Raw genomic sequence first — 21,342 nt, 5'->3', positions numbered from 1 at the left:
ATTCATTAGATTCTTTTTTAAAAGGTTATAACAATATTCGTCTTCTTTTGTTTCTCTCTTTCCAATAATAAAGTCTAGAAGAAAATGGTGACGCTGCTTCTTAGCCACAATATATGTTTCTGGGTAAGATACGGGGCAAAGTTGGTGGCCGCTGTAACATTATCTTTCTAAGCGTAGTCTAGTTTCCATCATCACAATTGATAGAGATTTCTAAATACATTATAGTAGCCAATAGGAGAGAAAGTAACATTTTGACAAATTTAGTAATTATGTATGCTCAAATTATTGTAATTTCATTTTATTTAAATAAAATCATAAAGACCTTGTTGACTTTATACTTTCAAATTTTTGTTTAAAGATTATAAATATTATATTTTAAACATGTTAAATTATGTATTATTTTTTATTAAACGTCAACATTTTATTAAAGATAATTTTATAATACAAAAGTATTTCAACTTATTACAACTTTAAAAAAAATTAATAATACATATTAAAAAGATTATTAATATAATTCAGATACAATTAATTTTTTCAATGACTCAACTGCAAGTTACTTTTAATAATAGTGTTTAATAAAATTAAATATTTCACTAATATTTAACTTGTTGTAGAAAATATTATTATGTTAAAATCAAATTGTTCATATCATATTATTACAACTCTTCTCAATTTTTTTTACGTTAAATTTTACACGTACTTAATTACACTTCATGCAAATTTTCATATATCATAAGTGATTTTATATTTTCATATATAAATTTTAGGTAGCGTATAAGTGGAACATGAATTAAATAAGTAATTTATCTTTGAAATTCTTCAAGTGGATGCTCATGAGTTCAACCAAGAATATATCATATCTGTTTTGTACGGAAGAAAACATAAGCATGTGAATTAGAGAGCAATAGGCATGGCTGATGCATTAGAAACTTAGAATAGTGTGTGTGTGTCTCTCCCGAAATGAAAAGTCTCTAATTCGGACTTGCCATTAACAGAAAGTACGTAGGTCATGCAGCAAGGAAATTACAAAATCACAAGCATCGACACGTAATGATCTTTGCAGCTTTCTGCGTTTTAATTGGCCTCGATATTCTCAAATGGAAAGTTTAACATCGTAAACAGATGAATATGCTCTCAAAAAGATAAAGTTGCACCAATAATGATCCAAACAGCACAAGTATGGTAATGATTTCTACGTGAAATCAAACCGGAAAGAGTGTTGCTACTTACACATTGCATCTCCACAATCTATAATTATCAGATTCACTACGGGTCTTGATATCCCCTCCCATTAGGTTAACCCAAACTTATGAATAGATCACCAATAATACTTTGACATTTTCCATCTTAAAATTGGATTTTTATTCAATTCATGGTTGGATCTATATTAAAATATATAATTTTAGTGTATTATAGACTGTCAAATTAATTAGAGTACAAATTATATATTAATTATTATGAAAATAAATATTTTTGATATAGTTGGATGGCACTTTAATTCTTAAATCTTTTTAAAAAATTACATTGTGGTGTATTTAAATTAAATTTTTATTTTATGTTTACGTCATCGTAGAAAAAGAAAAATACATTTTTTTAACGTACTTTTTATATGTTTTATATTATTGATTGATATAATTTTTAATTTTTTTTAAAATTTATTACTAGTATTCCTTCAAAGAAAAATATGAGAAGAGAGAGAGAGAGAGCACCACGCAAAGAAAGGGTTAAAATTTATCAGTTGGGCTTATGGAGCACAGTACGAGGCCCTAACACAACATTCTCAAACGCCACGATAATGAAAGAAAAAAAAAGGGGCGGTGCGCCACAAAAAATAATAATAATATGGCACTATAATTGTTTTCTAATGTTTATATTAGTTTATTAATATTTTGATAAAATTATAATTTTACGAATTGTTTAAAATAATGAAAATTGATCTTTTTTGTTATGGTTAAATTATCCACAAAGCGCATGAGTTTAAATTTAATTGGTATAATTTTAAAAATAAATGACCAATGAAAATATCGAATCATAAAAAGTAATTATCTTACAAGAAGATTTTGAAATTTGACAGTAATCTACCTGTGTAGAAATAGAATTTAGAGATTTTATAATTGGTTCAAACAAAACCGAAGGGTGCGAAAATGTGATGAAGATCCCTTCGTTAGATAAAAAGGTTTATATTTCAAAATGAAGCTACACGTGTGCTTCTGTGGAGCGACAAAGTAGAGACATAGCAAAACGTGTCAATTCGTTGCGCAAATTGTTAATGTAAGACATGGCATGGATATGCGTGGTTGTTTTGTTGCACTTGCAACATTTTGCCTTCGATTTGGCTTAAGAGGGACACGGGTTATCTTGTCTCAATAACACTTTCAATAGGTCCGTTAGTTGTTTCTTTTTCTGATTTGTTTTGCTTCATGGATTCCATTTTTATGTGATGGTTGATTCTTTGATCTTGTTTTTCAGTTACGTTAATTGAATCACATTTCTTACACTGAAAGCGTGAATTCAATTTTGTTAATTTGTATTATCATAGATTATGTATGTAAAATTTTCCTTTTGTATAATGTTGTCGAATAACAAGATGCTAGATAGTATTGGCACAGATTGAAGTGCACCATGGTATTGATGAATGAGATTCGTCAAGTGTTTTGTCAGGAATTTGAGTACCGTGTTTGATGGCATTGACTTAATTCTAATATACATGAACTATGAAGCTATAGCTGAATGAAAAATGCAGATAATTAACCTTTGAATGGTTGTTAATAAAGAACTTGAACCTTACTACTAATAGATGTCTTGTATTAATGAATGTTGCTTCATTTAATGCTGCATCTTGCATGCTTTGGTGATCATGATCAATAACACCAATGGAACAAGCTGTGATGCATGCCCATTGACCTGTAAAAATTTTGAAGTGGTTGGAAGCAAAAATGTTCGAGGAATGGCATCAAATCATATTTCAAACTTTGGGGGAATGTACAAAAATCTTCGTCCACCGGTTCTCGTAATCGCGGGTTGTTCTGTGTTTGTAGCTCTAGTGCTCTCCATTGTTCTCATTCTGCAACATCTTCGATCATATACCAATCCTGCAGTGAGTTATTTTTCTTATAGCTAATCTTTGCCTTTTATATGCAGCCGTGAGTAAGTTCTATGGTGCTTGCTCATTGAAATTTTATTCAATGAAGTTATGTTTCAAAATGTATTTACTTATAGTCATGAATTTTTCAAGACCGGAAAATGTAGTGCCTTCAATTATCGATGTTTTATGGTTTCACATATTCAAGTTGCAACCTTTTAGCTTCACTTGAATCTTTAAGGAGTTAGGACTGACTTTGGCTGACCCAAAATTTGTTTGTTTGCAGGAACAGAAGTGGATTGTTGCTATTATTTCTATGGTCCCAATCTATGCTACCGAGTCTGTGAGGATCTATTACTCTGAAACATATTCTTGATTTCTCTTTGGCATCATTGAGTTAGTGATTGGAAGGAACAACTCCATTTAGTCTTGAATTGTTGTAAGGTTGCATTAGGATACAACCAATTGATGATAGGCTTGTCCAGTTGTCCTTGAGGTTCGTTTTTGGGTATTATGATAAGGGGATCAAGTGTGTGAATAGCATTTTGAAGTAATTAGTAGCTGCTTGCCCAAGGTTCAAACCTAAGGAATGCACCTCCTTTACCACTAGGCCACCCCTCTTTTTTTTTAGTTTTATGTATTCTTTAGTAAGAGAAACTGAAATTCATACAGTAGCTGATCATGGAGAAACCCATGCCTATGTTGAAAACTTGAAATTAAGAATTGAAGACAGTGGGAAGGATATAAATTAAAATGCTATCCTCTTATCATTTGACTTACAGTAATGGGTCATATCATATAGAAACAAATATCAAGTCCAAGTTCCTTTTTTGCATGAATTAATCCAAATAAAATAAAGCTTCATTATTCTTCAATAATTATGAAATTTCTTCACTTCAAAAAAGGAGGGGTTAATTATAGGAAACCGTCTACATTGCAAACTTTCATGCTCATGTTTTGTTTCTATGCCTCTAAAGCTATGAAATTACAACTTAAATCATACTGGTGAATGTTCTCATCTACTCCATTCCTAATGCTCCTTTCAATCCAAGTTACATCTCCTTCATTTAATGAATCGGAAAGCAGGATATTTCATGCTGATATCTTGATCAAATATCTACATCTGAAGAGTTATAGAGTAGTGACATGACATCAGCGATAACTCAGAGCATTTGTTTTCTGTCCTCCTGTTGTTCCAGATTATTTCTTTGTGGTATCCAAGATTATCTCTAGCATGCGACATTTTAAGAAACTATTATGAAGCCTTTGCCCTGTATTCTTTTGGCAGATACCTGATTGCTTGTCTTGGTAAGTTACTTGCAGTAACTTCAATGTCTTAAGAACATAGCTAGCAATGCTTTAATATCATGCATCTACTCTTCCTTTCAGTTAAATTAGGCTATTTGAGAAAATCCTGAGGTAAAAATAAAAGATGTTATATATGCAACTGCAAGGTGATAATGAAGTCGTGGTCTTGTGATGGTAAAAAAGGTTTCTTGAAACACTTTTGATTTGCAAGTCTAAGGCTTAAAAATTTGATGTTATGCTGACTTCTATGCAATCCTATCACCTGAATCCCCATCATCATTAAAAAGTTGTTAGTGTATAAATCAGTGTAACTTCAGCCGCCTAATATGTTAAATTTCTAAAGCATCTTTTGGCTAATATTTTCTTTCATTTTGTTGGACATGTAATACTGTTTTAGAGAACACATAGTTAGAAACGAAGAATATAAATGAGACAAGAAAGATTTTATTGATTTGAATGAAAAGAACAGATAATAGGAGAGATCTCTCCTCCAAAGTTTTCCCTTCACACAGGATTTCTTCTTTCACAGAGAGATAATGCTCAAATTACAAATGATAACAGATCTAAATCCCTTTCCCATAACTAACTAACTACAGTAGCTATCCTAACTAACTTTTCCTTCCCTCTCTCCTAACTCCTAACACATCATAATGCTTAATGTCAAAACTATGAAATATTTCACTTTATTCTTCAAATGCTAACTGCTAGGTGGTGAAGGAAGGGTTGTAGAACTACTTGAAGATGAGTCTGGAGAACACCTTAGAAAATCCTTATTGGATGGTTTAGATGAGAATCATGGCACAGAACAGAGATCGTTTGGAAACTTCTTTTGGCGTCCATGCAAGCTTGGAAAAGATCTTCTTACAATAGAAAAATTTGGTCTAGTCCAATATGTAAGCCGCTGAAGTTTTCCTTCATATTGGTTCATTTTATTTCTAAATTGACCCTTATGTCACTAAGATATAGTGCAGATGATCCTGAAGACTGTTTGTGCATTGCTAGCATTTATATTGGAACTATTTGGTGTTTATGGTGATGGGGAATTCAGGTGGTATTACGGGTATGCTTCTCATACAAAGGTGGAATCCAAAATCTGGTTTATCATAGTGTCTCCCACCATAAACTGATATCTTTCAATATGTTTCAACCATACATTTTTCTTTTCTATTAATTATACACATTGATTAATATTAGGCAATTGCATCTTAAACTTTGTTCAATAGTAATCATGGTCCTCAACATTTTGCAGGTATCCATATATAGCAGTAGTATTGAGTTTCAGCCAGATGTGGGCATTATACTGCCTTGTTCAGTTCTATAATGTTACTCATGAGAGACTTAAACCAATAAAGCCACTATCAAAGTTCATCAGCTTCAAGGCTATTGTGTTTGCTACTTGGTGGCAAGGTGTAGGAATCGTAATATTGTGTACCTATGGAGTGCTACCCAAGGAGGGGAAATTCCAAACTGGACTGCAGGATTTCTTAATTTGCATAGAGGTATTATCCTTACCCCCTTTTACACTCTAAGCTATAATAGTATAAACATTTTAAGAAGCCAATTGAGATTGATAATTTCTATGCTATAGTCTTGAATTGATCCGTTTTATCTGCCTCTGACTTTTCAAGCTTTATCTCCACTTTCTGTGTGCAATCCTGACAGAATGGGATCTGAGTGAATGCAAGATAGTGGTTGATTCTTTTCAATATATTTTATTTGGATGGATTAAATGAGACAGCTTCCTTTTGTGGAAAAAAGTTCAATTTTTAGTGATTGCAGACTGTATTGGATCTGAGTGAATGAAACATAGTAGTTGATTCTTTTTAATATATTTATCTTGGATGTATTAAATGAGACACCTTCCTTTTGTGGGAAAAGTGATTTAGTCATAAATTTTGTGTGCTTATGCACAAACCCCCATTATGTGCTTTATATTCTCAAAAAGTGGCTTTCGATTGATAATCCTCTTTTTGGTACCCATAGCAAACAAATTGAAAGAACTTCATAATGTGGAGTCTTGGATGTTTATAAAAAATGGGCCAATGAAAAATGACATATTAAGATCTGTAGTTCCTTTCATTTTAAGATTTAAGCCTGATGATGATAAAGTTCTTGAGTTCTATTGTACAAAAGTGGTATTTGAATTCTCTGAACCATTGCAACCAATTTTTTCTTTTTCTTTTTACAGAAAACAGTCCTAGTTCATAAATGAACACTGCCTAAATAATTTCTATTCCATTTCAATTTTCATCCAAGACTACTAAATCTAGTGTCCATGGTAATGCAGATGGCCATTGCAGCTGTTGCTCATGTCTTCGTTTTTTCTGCAAAACCATATCATTTTCTTCCTGCTTCTTCAGCATATGGAAAAGTTTCAAAGGAAACAATAGAAGCAGCATTGGAGATAGATGAAGGGGACAAACAAAAACCAGCTTTACTCAAAGAGACAACTACTCAAGTTGAGGCTCCTAGAACAAGCATCACTGAGAGCGTCCAGGATATGGTTGTTGAAGGCGGTCAACGAGTAAGTTCAATGCATAACGAAATAGCGATTACATAAATTGTATCAATTATCATTGTTAACCCCATGCCATCCCTCTCGGAAATATTAATTTTTATATCAATAAAAAGCAGGTTGTCAAGGATGTTGTACTGACAATAAATCAAGCCATAGGACCTGTGGAAAAGGGAGTGACGAGAATTCAGCAGACCCTCCATCACAAAACCGAAGTTTCATCAGATAATGAGCAAGAAGAATCAGATATACAAGTTGAGAAAGATGTCACAGAAAATCTAACAGGTAAAGGGAACGAAATTGCAAGGGTGTAATTATTAGGATGGAAATCAAATTTGAAGAGACTATATGGGCAATGCTGGCCTGTTTTATCTGGGAAATTTCGTACAAATGTTGATGCAGCTTTAAAAGCCTACCTGTCTGACCAGTGCTAGGACTTGCTAGAATAGATTGTATAAATATCATTTCTCGGGTACTAACCAAAGGGATAAAATCACAATAGATTTCCTTTATATTTTTTCTTTTAATTTTTAAACAGAAAACATCCATTGAGACTGTGTTTCTGATCTTCATGTAAAATCATATGCAGAGGGAGTTAACTGCAAAACGATGGAGCGAAGGTATGTGTGACAGAAAGTTGTTTCTTTTGTGAAAGTAACACGTTGAAAAATTGACTTTCTAATGCAAATTTAAACGTGCCGCGGACTATACTCGTGTAAAATATATACCACACAACTCTGACAAGAAAAGGAACTACTAAACACAGATGACTTAAGTATATACATCTCCAAAATAAATACCCCACAAACAGTAATGTCTATGTAGTATCCACCAATCATACAACCATATTTTGAGGTTTCAGCTTTCAGTTCCATAACAACACAATTCGGAGCAACAGTTGAGGCAGCTGAAGCATCCTAAACCAACGCAAAGCTGAGAAAATGCAATTGCACATTGGTTGTTTATACGGGTACAGACATGGATGCAGCACATGCAACAGCATTCATTGCAAAATTTGCCACAACAATTTGTGGCGGCCTTAATAAAGATTTCAGCCCCATCAGGCAATTTTGTGACTTCAGATCCTGGTGAAGTGTTTTCTGCAGTTGCAGTCAAGTCGCCAAATCCTATACCCAAGTGTGGCAGCAAAATCATTCTCTGGCCTTGGACAGTTGCCCCACTCCGAGGATCGCTCTTTTTTGATACCTTTTTGACATGATTGAAATGATCAAAAGAAAAAGTATTAGTAAGAGTCTATCTTTTTAGAAAAAATGTGTAAAACTACAAAAAAGAATTTAATTATGAGCATTTCATCAAAACAGACAAACCAACCGGCTAAACTTGGGTATTTCTGTCATTTTACCATACATTTAATGCAGAAATGACAAAAAAAAAAAGGTTTACATATAAATAATATTTAGTGTATTGGGAGAAAGAACCTCCAAACTTCTGATACGTACCTTCTTTCCATCTGATTCCTTGTCCTTCTTTATCTTTAGATGATCATTCTCAAGAATTGTCATACGCGTATACTCGGACATAAAGCCAGTTTGTAAGCTTAGTTTTGCAACCTTTTGTTCTAGTTCTTCATCTTTTAAAAGCCATGATAGAGCAGTAAGATGCTCTATTTGATCTCTTGCGCAAATCTGTTGAAGAAAAAGCAGTGGAATAGAATAACAATTAACAATAAAGGAAATGAAACATAATAACAAAAAACTGTGTATAAATACTACGACAAGTGCAACTGCAAGAATAAGATGAAGCAACGAGTACTTTTGGCATATGCACACATAGGAGAGATAAAGAAGGCTGATTAACCATGTATCTTCATAAAAATTATATGGATAGGATAAAGAAAAGAAATATGATTAGTTTGTCCATATCCCAATTCAATAGAACAACAGTAAAACGCGTCACAACCGTTACCCTCTGCTTTATGAAATAACAGACCCTTCAAAGTTCAAGGAGGATCGCAGAGTACCAAATAGATTCCTAGCACTCAAAATGAATTTGGAACATCCTCTCTAGCAATTTTAGATTTAAGTTTAAGAAAATAAAGAAACTTCGAAATGTAAATATGCCAGGTAGTGCAGAGAACATTACCCTTTGGACAGGTATGTCCTTAGCCTCTTGAATCTTCATATCTATCACAAAATTACTGAAATCAGCCAAGACACCTTTAATTTCAAGAGCTTTGGGAAAATTTCCTTTGTATCTTCCAGATAAAATCATTAGACCATCTGAGCAAAGATCTGGAATATGAGAGGGGTACACCTATTATAAGACATTGCAAATAATGCCATTAGAGTGAAATAGATGAATCAAATGAGCCAGACCCTGCTAGATATGTCCAGTAAGTTAACAGAAATGTAAAGCTGGTAGATTTAGTTAACTAGTTAGCCTGATATACATAGAGCAGTGTAACGGAGTGAGGAAGTTATTCCGTTAGTTTTTGGCGGGAGAGTTGGAGAAGATTACTCAATAAAACTGTGTCTTTCTGTTATTCCCTAATTTCCAGTTCAGTGCTATCATACAGATACCAGTATTTTGAGCCGGGGCTATGGTAGAAGAGCAAAAGCAAAAGGATAATAATCAAGAAAGACAAAGTTTTAGATTAATACATGTCGGGTATCTTAAACACGGTAGTTTATAGGTGACACATTTTTCTTCTCTATCTAGCAAAAGCACCAGTAAAATGTTTACCTCAACTTCATCCAGTTCATCGAATATGTCCATTGTGATATTTGAAAAAACAAGAGATGAAGCTTTGTCAAACAATTTCAGCATCTGATGCTCAATCAAATCTGGCAATAAATAATTCAAATAGGTCATGGTGTCATTAAAGAAACTTCTTGTGGCGAACACCAGAAGTACTTTGTAAAAGGGTGACAAAAATGGTAGATCATAGCCCCACCTACTCATAAGTGGCCAATCAGCAATTTTTCTCTACTTCTGTTTCAAATGTTTATGATCTTTCGTAATTAAACTAGAGAAAGAAAAGAAATCATGTCTTCATAAGAAGAGCGCATCTTTTGTAATTAAACTGGAGAAAGAAAAGAAATCATATCTTCAAAAGAAGAGCGCTTTTAGATAAACGTTGTGAAACTTATAAGTAAAACCAGTGTAGGAACTCTTGTTTAAATACAAATGCATATTATTTGTGGCTTAGTCGACATAATCAGGTGCTCCAAATATAATATGCTGCCGACCTTAAATAATTTAATTTCTTGTTAGGCATATGCTCAATGACATGGTTTGAAGAGAAAATTTTCTCTAGAATCCATTATGGCCACTGAGCTTATAAAAAAAGAAAGATAAACAATGATAATGATATTTACGTTTGGAAGTTAAAATTCAGAACTTGCCTACATCCAATGCTGCAACATGTTGGCCCCTACCGATCATGGCAAGCATACGCAAGAAATAATGATTGCAGAATGAACCTAAAATTGGATGAGATTTACCATTTAACGTAAGGATATAGACTACAAGCAAACTTCAACAATTAAAGTAAGTACAAGAATCTTAAAATTTTATTTGGAGAAGAATGTAACAACGTTCAAATACCAATCCAGGCTTGAAATACAAGAAAGTAGAAATCATACCTATGCCTAAAGTGTAAAGGCGGGGGGATATTGACTCTCCATTGATCATATGTTTCTTCATCGCTTCACATATTTGTCTCTCATCTTCGACAGTTCCATCTGTAACTAGGAAAATAATTGGAACTGAATTTCGAGAATCGGACAGCATCTTTATTGCCTGAAAGAACAGACAAAGTAAATGTACAATACATCTCTATCGAACGACAGCGAACACAGAAGAACTATGATGACCATCAACCATACATAAAAGCTAGTCTTAGGGCACATAAAGATGAGATAAAACAGGTTCTACATGCATCAAGTTGAGCACATATAGATTTCTTTGTTCTGTTGTCAGTACACTTTTTTTCGTTCTAGACCTTAGATATCATCCGTTGAAAGCAATTTTATTTGGACCGGGTAGAATTATTGTGGTCAATACATACTTTGCTTCAGAAATTTTCATTTCCAAGGAAAAAGATTAGAACCGAAGTTTTATTTATTTATTTATAACCAAGAAGACACTAAATAATGGCTTTAAATATTTAATTTAACAAATAATATCTCGAAAAGAAACATAAAATTCCCCCCAAGAAAAAGAAAACTCCGTACAAATATTTAAAAATTACCGTGTTCAAGGGATGCAAAATATTTGTATCACCCCCTGCAATAAAATTTATGTTAATCCACTCAATGGCCCTTTCAACAGCATCCTTTGAAGCCAATTCCATTGAGTTTGAAAATTGATATATCTCTCCATTAAATGCTATAATACTAAATGAATCATCTGGATCGAGCTTAGAGAGAGCAATAGACAGTGCATTCTTTGTGTCATCAATTAGTTTTCCCCGCATGCTTCCACTAATATCAATAACAAATATGATGTCCTTTCTGAACACCTAGACATTGAGTAGAACCCAGCAATGTGAACAAAAAGACAATTCAAAAATTATATAAAATGAACACCTAAAAAGTTTACTAATACTTTACCAACCTTCCTACTCTGAAGATTTCCAGGAGAAAGGTACATAGAGAACATATCTCTCTGATCAAAATCATCCACAGATGCAGATTCCAACAGAACACCACCACTTATATGACTTGAAAAATCCTGTATTCATATAACATTCCTTGCTTTCAACAGCTGAAACTACAAATAAGCATGAGATTATAAGTTTCCTTGAGTCTTACAGGCACAGCATATGAGAAGCTGAAATCAAGTTGTGACCACGAGAGAACTTCAGACTCGTACACGAAACCCATACTTCCGGCATTACGCCTCACTTGCTGTACAGTCAGTGAATAGAACCACGTCAAATGGTTAATTGGTTATCCATAAAATGCAAACTTTAAATCCCACAAGAATTGAACCAAATATGAACCTTCAGGGGATGACTACTTGTCTTGGATAGAAGCTCACTTCCAGTAATAGTATCCCCGTTTACTTGTATCTTTTCTTTCTTTGACATTTTCTTCCCAACAGGGTTGACAAAATCAGGAAAGGTAAATGGCACATTCAAGGAGAACTCATCATTGCAGTATAGTATCTTCTGGGACCATCTAATTTTAACAGATAAATTGGAACCACCATGGATCTGTTTAAAGCAGGACAACAAGCAACATCAGAACCAGATCACCGAACCATAAAGACCATGAAATTAACAACCTTTAGAATGCACAGACAATATATATCTACCTGTGATATATTAAAAGTAAACACATTGGGCTTGAGAAAACCTCCATCTTGAGCTTGGATCATATTCACCTTACCATTGTTGTCTTTCATATCAACCAGTTGAGTAGTATAAGATTTCCTATGAACACCAATCTCCACACCTAGAATTGAACCCTGTTAGCCAAATGGTATCAGAACACAAAATCTGCAACTCTTTAAAACATTATTCAAATGCAACAAGTTTGGGAGTCACTATGGCAACCCTGTATATAGGCCAGTTGTCAAAACATTTATTCATGACTAAATCTTCACTAAATTTTTTTAAAAATTTATTGCATATACACGACCAATCGGTAATGGATTTGGAATGTTAGATATTCTGGCCTAGACTTTAATCCAATGTCTGCAACTGTAAAGTGTGTGTTCGGGCCAAGTTTACTTCATTTGAGTGATCATGATTTTAAAATAATAATTTTGGTTAAAATCAAGTTTGAAGTAAAAGTTGTTTATATTTGGAATTTTCTGTTTCAAAGCAATTTTGTAACGAAATTTATGACATGTTTAGATTGAGGTTAAATTCACTATATCCATTCTAATATTATAAGTAATAAATTTTTACGTTAAAATATTATTTAACATGATTATCAAGAATTCCCGAACAACATACTTAGTAAAAAACTCTCAACCGAAAACAAAAGTTACAATTTTTTTACCTTTTAGTTAAAGGTTCTTTTAGGGACAATCACATTAAGTTGAAAACAACCAAAGATAATTTTTGTTTGAAACAAAATCACGTTAATATGCTGAGGATTTGCGTTTGACATAATTAGATGCAAATCCAAACATTTTGCAAAGTCAATTATAAATTGTCACATTGTTATTGTAAAAGTAAATATAATCGTGGGAACTATATCATAAAAAATTGTGGGAACCACCTTTTCGACCTTCAGCTGCTGTTGAACTGTATGAAATTCAAACCCATATTCAATAAGCTCAAGACACTTGTTTTTATGTGTCCCTTTCAAGACACATATTTTCGAAATTGGTGGCTAAATAGTTTGTCTGTCAATTTTTTCTACTTGTATACAAAATTATTTTATCATTTATGTTTTATTATTAATATTTAATATTTTAAGTTAATCTATTGCTTAATAATATATATATATATATATATATATATTATTTATTACTTAATTTAATAATAGTTTTTACGGACTAGATATCCAATTTGGTTTTTAAATAACGGTTTTGTCAAATATGTTTAAGGAAACATGATAAAAAATTAAAAAATAATAAGAAAACAGTGGATTTTCAAGTTTAAATATTATTTTGCTACTTATATATGATTTGGTCCTTATACAACCAAATTGTAAATAAATCCTTATATAAAAAATTGTCTTCAAAATATTTCTATTATTAACGAATGTGTAATGGCATGATATCGTATTTAAATAATTTAAAGTTTTATCCTTATTTATAATGCATTTTTTCATTATATGCACCTTATTTATTTATTTTTTTTGTGTGTGTTTTTCTTCAATTAAAATTGGCTTAATATAATCCTTTAATAGTAATTTTTGCTATGTTAGTTATTAAACTAAAATTTTAATTTTAACTAAAAACTAATTCTTAAAGGACTGAATTTAAGTTTTATGCATAAAATAAGAAATTTATTATGATTGTGCTTTGAAGTATAAAGTATGAGCATATTTAAATAACTTTAGCATTTGAAAAATTAGTTCATATTGTCTTATTATTATAAAGGATATAACAAATAAAAAAATTACTTAAATCTCAAACATAATAATTTTTATAATAATATTATTTAATTTATTAAATTATTTTTATAATTTATTATAAATTATCATAACAATTTTGTAATGTATGTTTAATGATAATTTCTTAAAATTTTAGTTCCTCGATGAAACACACATTTTTTAAGTTTTAACCCTTATAATTAATTTTTTATACAAGTAAAATAAAAATTATATTACGTACGAGCACCAAATATCTAAAACTAAAGTAGTATTTAAACCAAAGTTCTATAAAGAACAAATCACCTGAGGGCCCATGGGAACGGCGACGAGGCAATCGCAGCTGCGGCTGCCGGAGACGCAGTGTAGCCTCCATGAGCCAGCGACGGTGACGAACGCAGTGTCGAGGTAGCAATCGACTCCAAGGTCAACACCAATCATGTGGAGGGGAATGAGCGCAGGAGGGTCACACTTACCATGCACATAGGGCTGATAGCTTGGAACATCAGGGTTGTCGACGATGCCAGGGTCACCAATAACGGCGTAGAGCATGGGAGCGCGTGGAAGGTACGCGGTGTGGGACTTGACCATGCTTGGTGGAGGCTTGGGGGGCGACACCGCCCTGTCATTGCCGAAGTATATGCGCTTCGAGAGTCTGAGTCCCTCCTCCACCGCCTTCGAAAATTCCTCTGCCATCACCGGTTTCCGGTTTTGCAATGCTGAGAGAAGAAAAGGTTTAGGAGGTGGGCGAGGAGGGACACATGGTTCGTTACCGTTTTCAAATTTCCACCCAGCAACGCAATGCAATTCCCAACCTTAACTCCTCGTCGACAAAAATAGTTACTTCTATAATAAGGGACGTCGTCGCATTGCTTTCACCATGCCTATTGTCCATGGTCCATGCCTCTTTTTCGTTATTTATCAATCTTTTTTATAAAATGTTGAAATTTGTTAAGCTTAGAATCGAGTTTATTTAATTATTAATCATAAAATGTTTGAGGCTCAGGTGGAATTATCCGTCCTATTTTTGGCGTCGACCTATCATGCAACTGTCATTATCTGGACATTAACTTCCCACTCGTTCGGGTTGGCCTTCGCTCTCCTACAATGGTTGATTGTTCCTTCGCTGTCACATAGTTTTCATCTTCGAAAAAAATGTTGAAAGATCACTTTTACAGATTATTTCTCTTTCCCTCTTCCATTTTAGATTATTGTGTACCGTTTTTAATTGAAATTAAATATTAAAAGTGACGGAACCAAAATTATTTAAATATGATGTTTTAGAATATTTAAATTCGACATATTACATTTAATTTGTTTAATTAAAAATTTTGAATAAATTAAAAGCACCTATGAATTTAGTAGGATGTTAACTCGCTGTAAATTCTCGTTAATAATTGGACAGCAGACTAGCAAAGAACTTTTTTTTTCTTAATTAAAATTTTTGATAATTTTTATTGTTGCAAATCATGCATCAGTTCTACATTAGAGGGATAAAAATACAACTTAGAACATTCGACAAATATAAAGACCCAGTGTTGTTCCTTCCTCATAGCTTCGAAGACACGATACATTGAACTTGAAATGATCGATTACTGAAAAGTGCTAGCAACACAAACTTTAGGTTATAAAATGTTTTGAGTATATGCTACGGGAATGAATACTCAAACGAAAACCACATTGTAGACTTTCCTTCAAAATTCCTTTACTCAACTCCCAAGCTCTCCAGTCCAGAAGGACGAAAATTGGTATTTTTTCGTCCTAACGTCTAACTACAGCTGATAGCCGAGAAGAACTAGGTTGCAGTGACTATCTTCAAATGCTCCAATACTTCAGCTTTTTCTACAAACCCTTTCTCTTTCCGTGAGGATGCAACCAGCCATGTAAGAGGTAAAAATTATATATTTAACCAAGGCTGTATAGAAAACCCCACATTTGATTTGGACGACCGAAGAAATTTAAGAGGGAATGTCATATTAAAGATCAGCTCATGAGTTCCAACCCTGTTAAGGATCTTGTATCCCCACGATTGCATCCTCTAAGCCATTGGATAGGAAGTGTGAGTGACTTTTGATTAGCCAATAAATGTCTGTAACACCTTTTCAGGCCACCCAAAGATAGTGTGTAAACTATATTTGGGCAAACATTATTTCATTCCATGTATCAGGAATGCCAGGCAAACACCAATGTAAGCAATCCTGCACACCAGGCTTGGCTGTAATGCTAAAACGTGATATATGACCCTCATCCCTAAGCTGAGAGAGAGCCGTTATGTCCAAGAGCTTGACCCCTGTTCCCTTCACTGCATTTGCAACAACGTTATCCATCGATTCTTCATCCAATATTTCCTTACCTACCGACATTGGTGTCGTGTTATTACAGCTGCCTCCCGTGTTCCAGTCCCCACCAGCAAAATGCCTTGGGGAGGTGGTCCGAAAGAATACCTTCAGACCCGGATAGACTGGAAGCTGCGAGTTCACCCAACTAACCACACTGTGAACAGTGAGATTCTTGGCACCCCAAACCACTGCAATCTTCTTATCAGTATTTAGCACACCTCCAACATGCATTACCCACCTATTAGCCCTGAGCTTTCCCCGATTCCAATGGTGGCCTGTGTTGAGAACCAGCACATCAAACTTGTGAAGGAATTGGCGCAAGAATGCTGGCTGCCGGTCAAGATGCATTGCATACTCTGTCCCTGGATCACTAGCATTGATAGGTTTGATATCACATAGAATTGCTGACCAGTAGTATAGAATGGTAGTATTGGTGCTCATGAAATGGTAAGCCCACCCATCAGGGCGGGCAGCACCCTCAGCTACAACCAAACCATACTCATTCCCCACATCTTCCACATCATTTGTCTCCTCACCACCAGTGATCATGCACATTAAAGATTGAAACTGCTGCCGGCCCAATGAGTCTCCAACAAAGGCTAGAGTTCTGTGTTGCATCCTGAGTGCACCAGATAATTATCATTTTGTCATAAATCTATAGGCTTCTTTTCAGTTGAATCCAAAATTTAGGCTAATTAAGAGTGCAAATATATATGAATCCATGATGTGAGTTAATTTGGAGCAACTTGTTCTTTCATCAAAGGACATTAACATAGTGTAAGACGCGTCTTACAAAGCAGTAATCATATGACCAGAAATAATAATAATATGACTAGCATGCTAACACAAGGCCTCTATCACAATTGGCTTATTCCAAGCATATTAAGGAGCATCCAGTGCCTCAATTCGCACTTTTAAGTATCAAGTCATTAAAATGAAGCTTAAATTAATTATACAAGAGTCCAATCTGTAAATATTAGTGAGGGTGCAATACCTTTGCAAAAATTTAAATCCTTCAAATTCCTCCATTTGACAATCTTTTGGTTTCCATTGAAACCCCTCATATGCAAAATCAGTGCGTTGTGTCAAGCGGCAAGCCCACATCCCTGACAACCATTGCTTGCAACCTAATCCTGAATACAAAGGCCGGTGGCTGTCTGGAACCCATTTTCCTTTTGCATAGTTACAGACTGGAAAAAATCACAGAAACACTTTAAAAGGAAGTTCATCAACCATCATCAAGAAAACAAGTTGCATGTGTCAATTTCCCTTCAAATTATTAGAAAGAGAGTAAGCTTTGAATATTATTCTACAAAATCTGGGAACATCTTGAAAATTCCATGAATTTGGCAGTCAGTATGATATATTATATATTCATTTGATAAGAAAAAATTCTGATACCTTTGTTTTCTGTATCATTTTTAAAATGGATGTCATCTTTTCCAGTGATTAAAGAGCTCCCTTGTGAAGAGTCCACAGCAAGATCTGTTCTATGTTTTTCTTGTTTTGAAGTTTTCTCCACCTCTGCTTCATTCCATTTAACCTCATTTTTTGTTGGAATTGAAAGAGTGGGTACACTACGGTTTTCCCCAGCTTCCACAAATTGTTTTGCATCTTCATCTGACACACTCAAAAAAGAATTTCTACATCATCATAATGAAAGACAATGTTTAATCCCCAAGTCAACATGAGATTAACAGAGATAGAAAGGGAGAGAGGATGAAGAGAAAGGGAACAGGATAACCATATGCTAGCATTGTTTAAGCCGCATTTCTGAGAGAACAGAGCATAGAAAATTTCACAAGAGCATTCATCATAACAAATAATCCAATCAACTTGGTTTAGTTGAAACAATGGTAAGCACAACAATTTGAACAATATAGCAAAGAACACAAAAAGCAACTAAATAAATAAGAAAGGCAACGGTTTATCTAGAAAGAAATATATTACGTTCTGCATATGGAGGAGTTCCAGCATTTCTTTCACCCCTCCCAGAATATCTTTGGGAAGCAACTGCCTGAGACGCAACATTAAGATGCAGCTTCACTAGCTCACTGGTGGTTTTATTATTTGCCCATTGTAAGTCATCTTCATCTACATGTATACATGGCTCTGGCACTAGTAGATTGACCACAGAACGACTTGCTAAATTATCTGCAAACATGCAAAACAGCTAAAAGAAACTACTGAAAATAAATACAATTTATTGTTCAGCATGAACTTTCAAAGCTTGGTCATAAAAAAAGACAATATTATTTAATCTGAATGATAACTATATAAGTGATCTCCTCATCTGAAAAGGATAAGATTATCCTGATCATGAAACTAGGGATTTATGTACAGCTTTATCAGTCATAGAGACAAAATGTTCTAAGAGATTATCTAATTCTAAGCTGGCACGCAAAGATAGAAAGTTTTATGTCATTCAGTCTTTAAACACTTCACCTTATTAATTACTAAGAAAACTTTACAGCATTCATGCTTCTGCCTTCACAAAAGAAAAATAAAATGATATTTCCATATTCAGGGAATATCCTACCAATTTTATTCAGAGAAAATAGTACACAAATGAAAGCAAACCTGAAGAAAACTGCATCAATGTCTGAGACGGAACAAATGCACCAGGCGTTCTCTCCCATGACCATATAACAATAGTTGTGGACATAAGAACAAAGGAGATAAGGGAAATTTCTTTACCCTTCAATCCATAAAAGCCCGCCTTCATCCTACATAAACACAAAGTTACAAATACAAGAAAGAGAAGAAAAGGAAAGGCAAGGCACCCTCTTGCCTTTTCAAATATGTAGAATAGCTATATTAAGCTCCAATGCACTAAAAATTTATGAAATTGGAAACAAAATAAACAATCTTCTAAATAAAACGGAAAATAATAGTAATTTCACATTATAAAGGAGAACAAATCATCAGTTCCTCACAAGCTAGTAATCACTCAAACTCTTTAGCAAACGAAAGCCAGAAATTGAAACAGCAACAATATTGCTGTACACGAAATTTTAATCAAAATGAACATTTCAACTTGACGTGCCTTTCTTCACCAAAACATTCACATTATTTGTGTTTGGAAGCAACTGTGACACATGCACAAGAAACCATAAATAAATAAAAGTTCACGAACTAGTAAGCTATATCTATCAGAAACGGACAAGTATTGGATATTTGGATCACTGCGATTGGCGTAAGAATATTAACAAGGGATCTGCAGGTTGATGCGAGAACTCACCTGAATCGGAAAGGCGAACTTGGAACTCAAAGAAATTATAAATTAAATATATGTTGATCGAAAATGAAGCGTGAGTAAAGGCAGGAAAAAACGTGCGGATTTGTGGTGTGTTTTTAGAGAGAAGAAAGTGGTGAGTTTCTAAAAGAAGAAGAATCTTCGAAGAACATTGTGGAGAATGCGATGCGGAGAAAACTCAGAGGAAGAAAGTGGGATAGTATGGTCCGTAGTTTAGGAGTACTGTGATTCTGCGACGAACAACACTGAAATATACCATCGGTTCATAACTTAATAAAATCTTTTAATATATAAAATAATAATTTTAATGTGACGCCATTCACTCGCTTTTTTTTAAAAATAAATAAATAACCCTCCGTCTTTATCATCGAAAATAAATAACCAAAACTAATAAATTTGAATTAAAATATTTATTTTAACAATATAAAAATATAATGAATGTTAATCGCGTCATAATCATCAATATGACAGGACTTTTGGGCAGCTAATCCTTAAAATAAGAATTTGGGAATGGAACAAATTTTCAATCATAATCGTCAATATTTCTCTTGATAATATAACTTAATAATTTTTTATAAAATTTGAGACTTAACCTTTAAAGTGGGTGTGACTTATAGGGTTGAAAGTTATACTTAAGTAGATAAAAGTTTTAGTGAAAAAAAAAAGTGTGAAACAAAATTTAAATTATTTGTCTAAGTATAATTTAGGAAATCTTGAAGTACAAAGCTATTCTAAAAAGGATGTCCCATGACACTCATTTCTGCATAATGTAACTAGAGGGAATGAAACAAAATCAAGAAAAAGTTAATTATAAGTATACTTAATCAATGTAATCAACTACAAAAGCTAAAACTAGATGACTTAAATTGACTAGAAGTCTTGCACCCTTATGAAAGGAGCTTATGGAATATTTAATCAAAGTTGTTTTCGATAAAGATATTTAATAAAATCAACCTAATTTATGTTTCTAGAATTAATGATAAAAAAACTAAACACTAAAAATATTATATGCATACTCAAGAGGGGTTTGCAAGTGGATTGAATAATGAAAAAAGTAACAATTTAAAAAATAAGAGAATTAACAATGATAATAAATTAATTAATTCATCATTCAATTTAACAATGAATTTATCACGTTCCTCAACAGTAAATCTAAATTTTATTCTTATTTTTTGTTGACTTTAATATAATTAATTAAACATTAATCAAATTAAAAAAAATGTTTATTAAACTAGGTTAGTCAATTATCACTAATCAAATTTCATTCAAACTCAAACATAAAAAATTAAAATAAAATTGACTATAATTTATAATCCTAAATTTAATCAATAAAGTTAAGCATTATTATGATTAGTAGTTTTTGTTAATTATGCATTAATATCATGTATGAAATTTAAAATTTATTAAATAAAAATTTAAAAATCATATAAAACATAAGAATAAATTTGAAAAAAAAGAAACATATTTAAATATGATTGAGAAATTAAAAAAATTATATTTATAGCATAATCTCAAAGTTTAACCGTAGAACTAGGATTGATAAATTGATCTCCAGCATTTATTTTTTGATGATTTAAATAAAAAATAGAAGAAAAAAATTATATTTTTATCTCAACTATTTAGTTTAAATTTATCACTTTTCAGATATTGTTATAATATATAATGATTTTATCATATCTTATATATTAAAATTAAAATTTTAAAATTAAAAGAGACTTATACAACTAACAATATTATAACTAGTGTGTTTGCATTTTTTTTAAAATGTGTTTGGAAGAAAGTTTTTAGAAAGAAAAAAATAAGATAATATTTTTGAATTTCAAATAAAA

General features: G+C 32.9%; 3 protein-coding genes across 3 annotated transcripts; 1 reads left to right on the top strand and 2 right to left on the bottom strand.

Annotated features, from left to right (window-relative positions):
• The first annotated feature begins 2,857 nt into the window (after nt 1–2,857).
• On the top strand, nt 2,858–7,254 carry LOC113852334 (protein LAZ1 homolog 2). Its single transcript, XM_027482564.1, has 8 exons — nt 2,858–3,097; nt 3,369–3,425; nt 4,282–4,390; nt 5,099–5,283; nt 5,362–5,450; nt 5,640–5,889; nt 6,678–6,914; nt 7,025–7,254. Exons 1-8 carry the CDS (start codon nt 2,858–2,860, stop codon nt 7,217–7,219), a joined length of 1,362 nt encoding a protein of 453 aa, XP_027338365.1. The 3' UTR covers nt 7,220–7,254.
• Nucleotides 7,255–7,763: 509 nt separating this feature from the next.
• On the bottom strand, nt 7,764–14,614 carry LOC113852333 (von Willebrand factor A domain-containing protein DDB_G0286969-like). Its single transcript, XM_027482563.1, has 12 exons — nt 14,225–14,614; nt 12,186–12,338; nt 11,872–12,084; nt 11,687–11,776; nt 11,484–11,600; nt 11,119–11,388; nt 10,511–10,667; nt 10,271–10,348; nt 9,609–9,709; nt 9,009–9,179; nt 8,366–8,551; nt 7,764–8,099 (listed from the first exon to the last, which is right to left on the bottom strand). The coding sequence occupies exons 1-12, from the start codon at nt 14,612–14,614 to the stop codon at nt 7,764–7,766; spliced, it is 2,262 nt and encodes a 753-aa protein (XP_027338364.1).
• Nucleotides 14,615–15,780: 1,166 nt separating this feature from the next.
• Nucleotides 15,781–19,589, bottom strand: LOC113852852 (protein trichome birefringence-like 16). Its single transcript, XM_027483238.1, has 5 exons — nt 19,499–19,589; nt 18,838–18,983; nt 17,659–17,877; nt 17,252–17,447; nt 15,781–16,876 (listed from the first exon to the last, which is right to left on the bottom strand). Exons 2-5 carry the CDS (start codon nt 18,980–18,982, stop codon nt 16,048–16,050), a joined length of 1,389 nt encoding a protein of 462 aa, XP_027339039.1. The 5' UTR covers nt 18,983; nt 19,499–19,589; the 3' UTR covers nt 15,781–16,047.
• Between the last annotated feature and the right edge of the window lie 1,753 nt (nt 19,590–21,342).

Source organism: Abrus precatorius, unplaced genomic scaffold, assembly GCF_003935025.1.
Source record: "Abrus precatorius isolate BTA unplaced genomic scaffold, Abrus_2018 Scaffold10, whole genome shotgun sequence".
Classification (NCBI taxonomy): domain Eukaryota; kingdom Viridiplantae; phylum Streptophyta; class Magnoliopsida; order Fabales; family Fabaceae; genus Abrus; species Abrus precatorius.
Note: the sequence above shows the minus strand (reverse complement) of the source record. Positions and strands in the feature narration are given on the sequence as shown.

What these genes read in the sequence shown, in the direction of transcription:
- LOC113852334 (XM_027482564.1), top strand. Translation starts at nt 2,858, where the DNA reads ATGATCAATAACACCAATGGAACAAGCTGTGATGCATGCCCATTGACC. An exon ending in GAATTCAGGTGGTATTACGG is followed by an intron (nt 5,451 to 5,639) that starts GTATGCTTCTCA and finishes AACATTTTGCAG; the next exon opens with GTATCCATATATAGCAGTAG. An exon ending in ATTTCTTAATTTGCATAGAG is followed by an intron (nt 5,890 to 6,677) that starts GTATTATCCTTA and finishes ATGGTAATGCAG; the next exon opens with ATGGCCATTGCAGCTGTTGC.
- LOC113852333 (XM_027482563.1), bottom strand. Translation starts at nt 14,614, where the DNA reads ATGGCAGAGGAATTTTCGAAGGCGGTGGAGGAGGGACTCAGACTCTCG. An exon ending in ATTTCAGCTTCTCATATGCT is followed by an intron (nt 11,601 to 11,686) that starts GTGCCTGTAAGA and finishes ATATGAATACAG; the next exon opens with GATTTTTCAAGTCATATAAG. An exon ending in TTTTGCATCCCTTGAACACG is followed by an intron (nt 10,668 to 11,118) that starts GTAATTTTTAAA and finishes CTGTTCTTTCAG; the next exon opens with GCAATAAAGATGCTGTCCGA.
- LOC113852852 (XM_027483238.1), bottom strand. Translation starts at nt 18,982, where the DNA reads ATGAAGGCGGGCTTTTATGGATTGAAGGGTAAAGAAATTTCCCTTATC. An exon ending in AAATGATACAGAAAACAAAG is followed by an intron (nt 17,448 to 17,658) that starts GTATCAGAATTT and finishes GATTTTTTCCAG; the next exon opens with TCTGTAACTATGCAAAAGGA. An exon ending in GGATTTAAATTTTTGCAAAG is followed by an intron (nt 16,877 to 17,251) that starts GTATTGCACCCT and finishes TGGTGCACTCAG; the next exon opens with GATGCAACACAGAACTCTAG.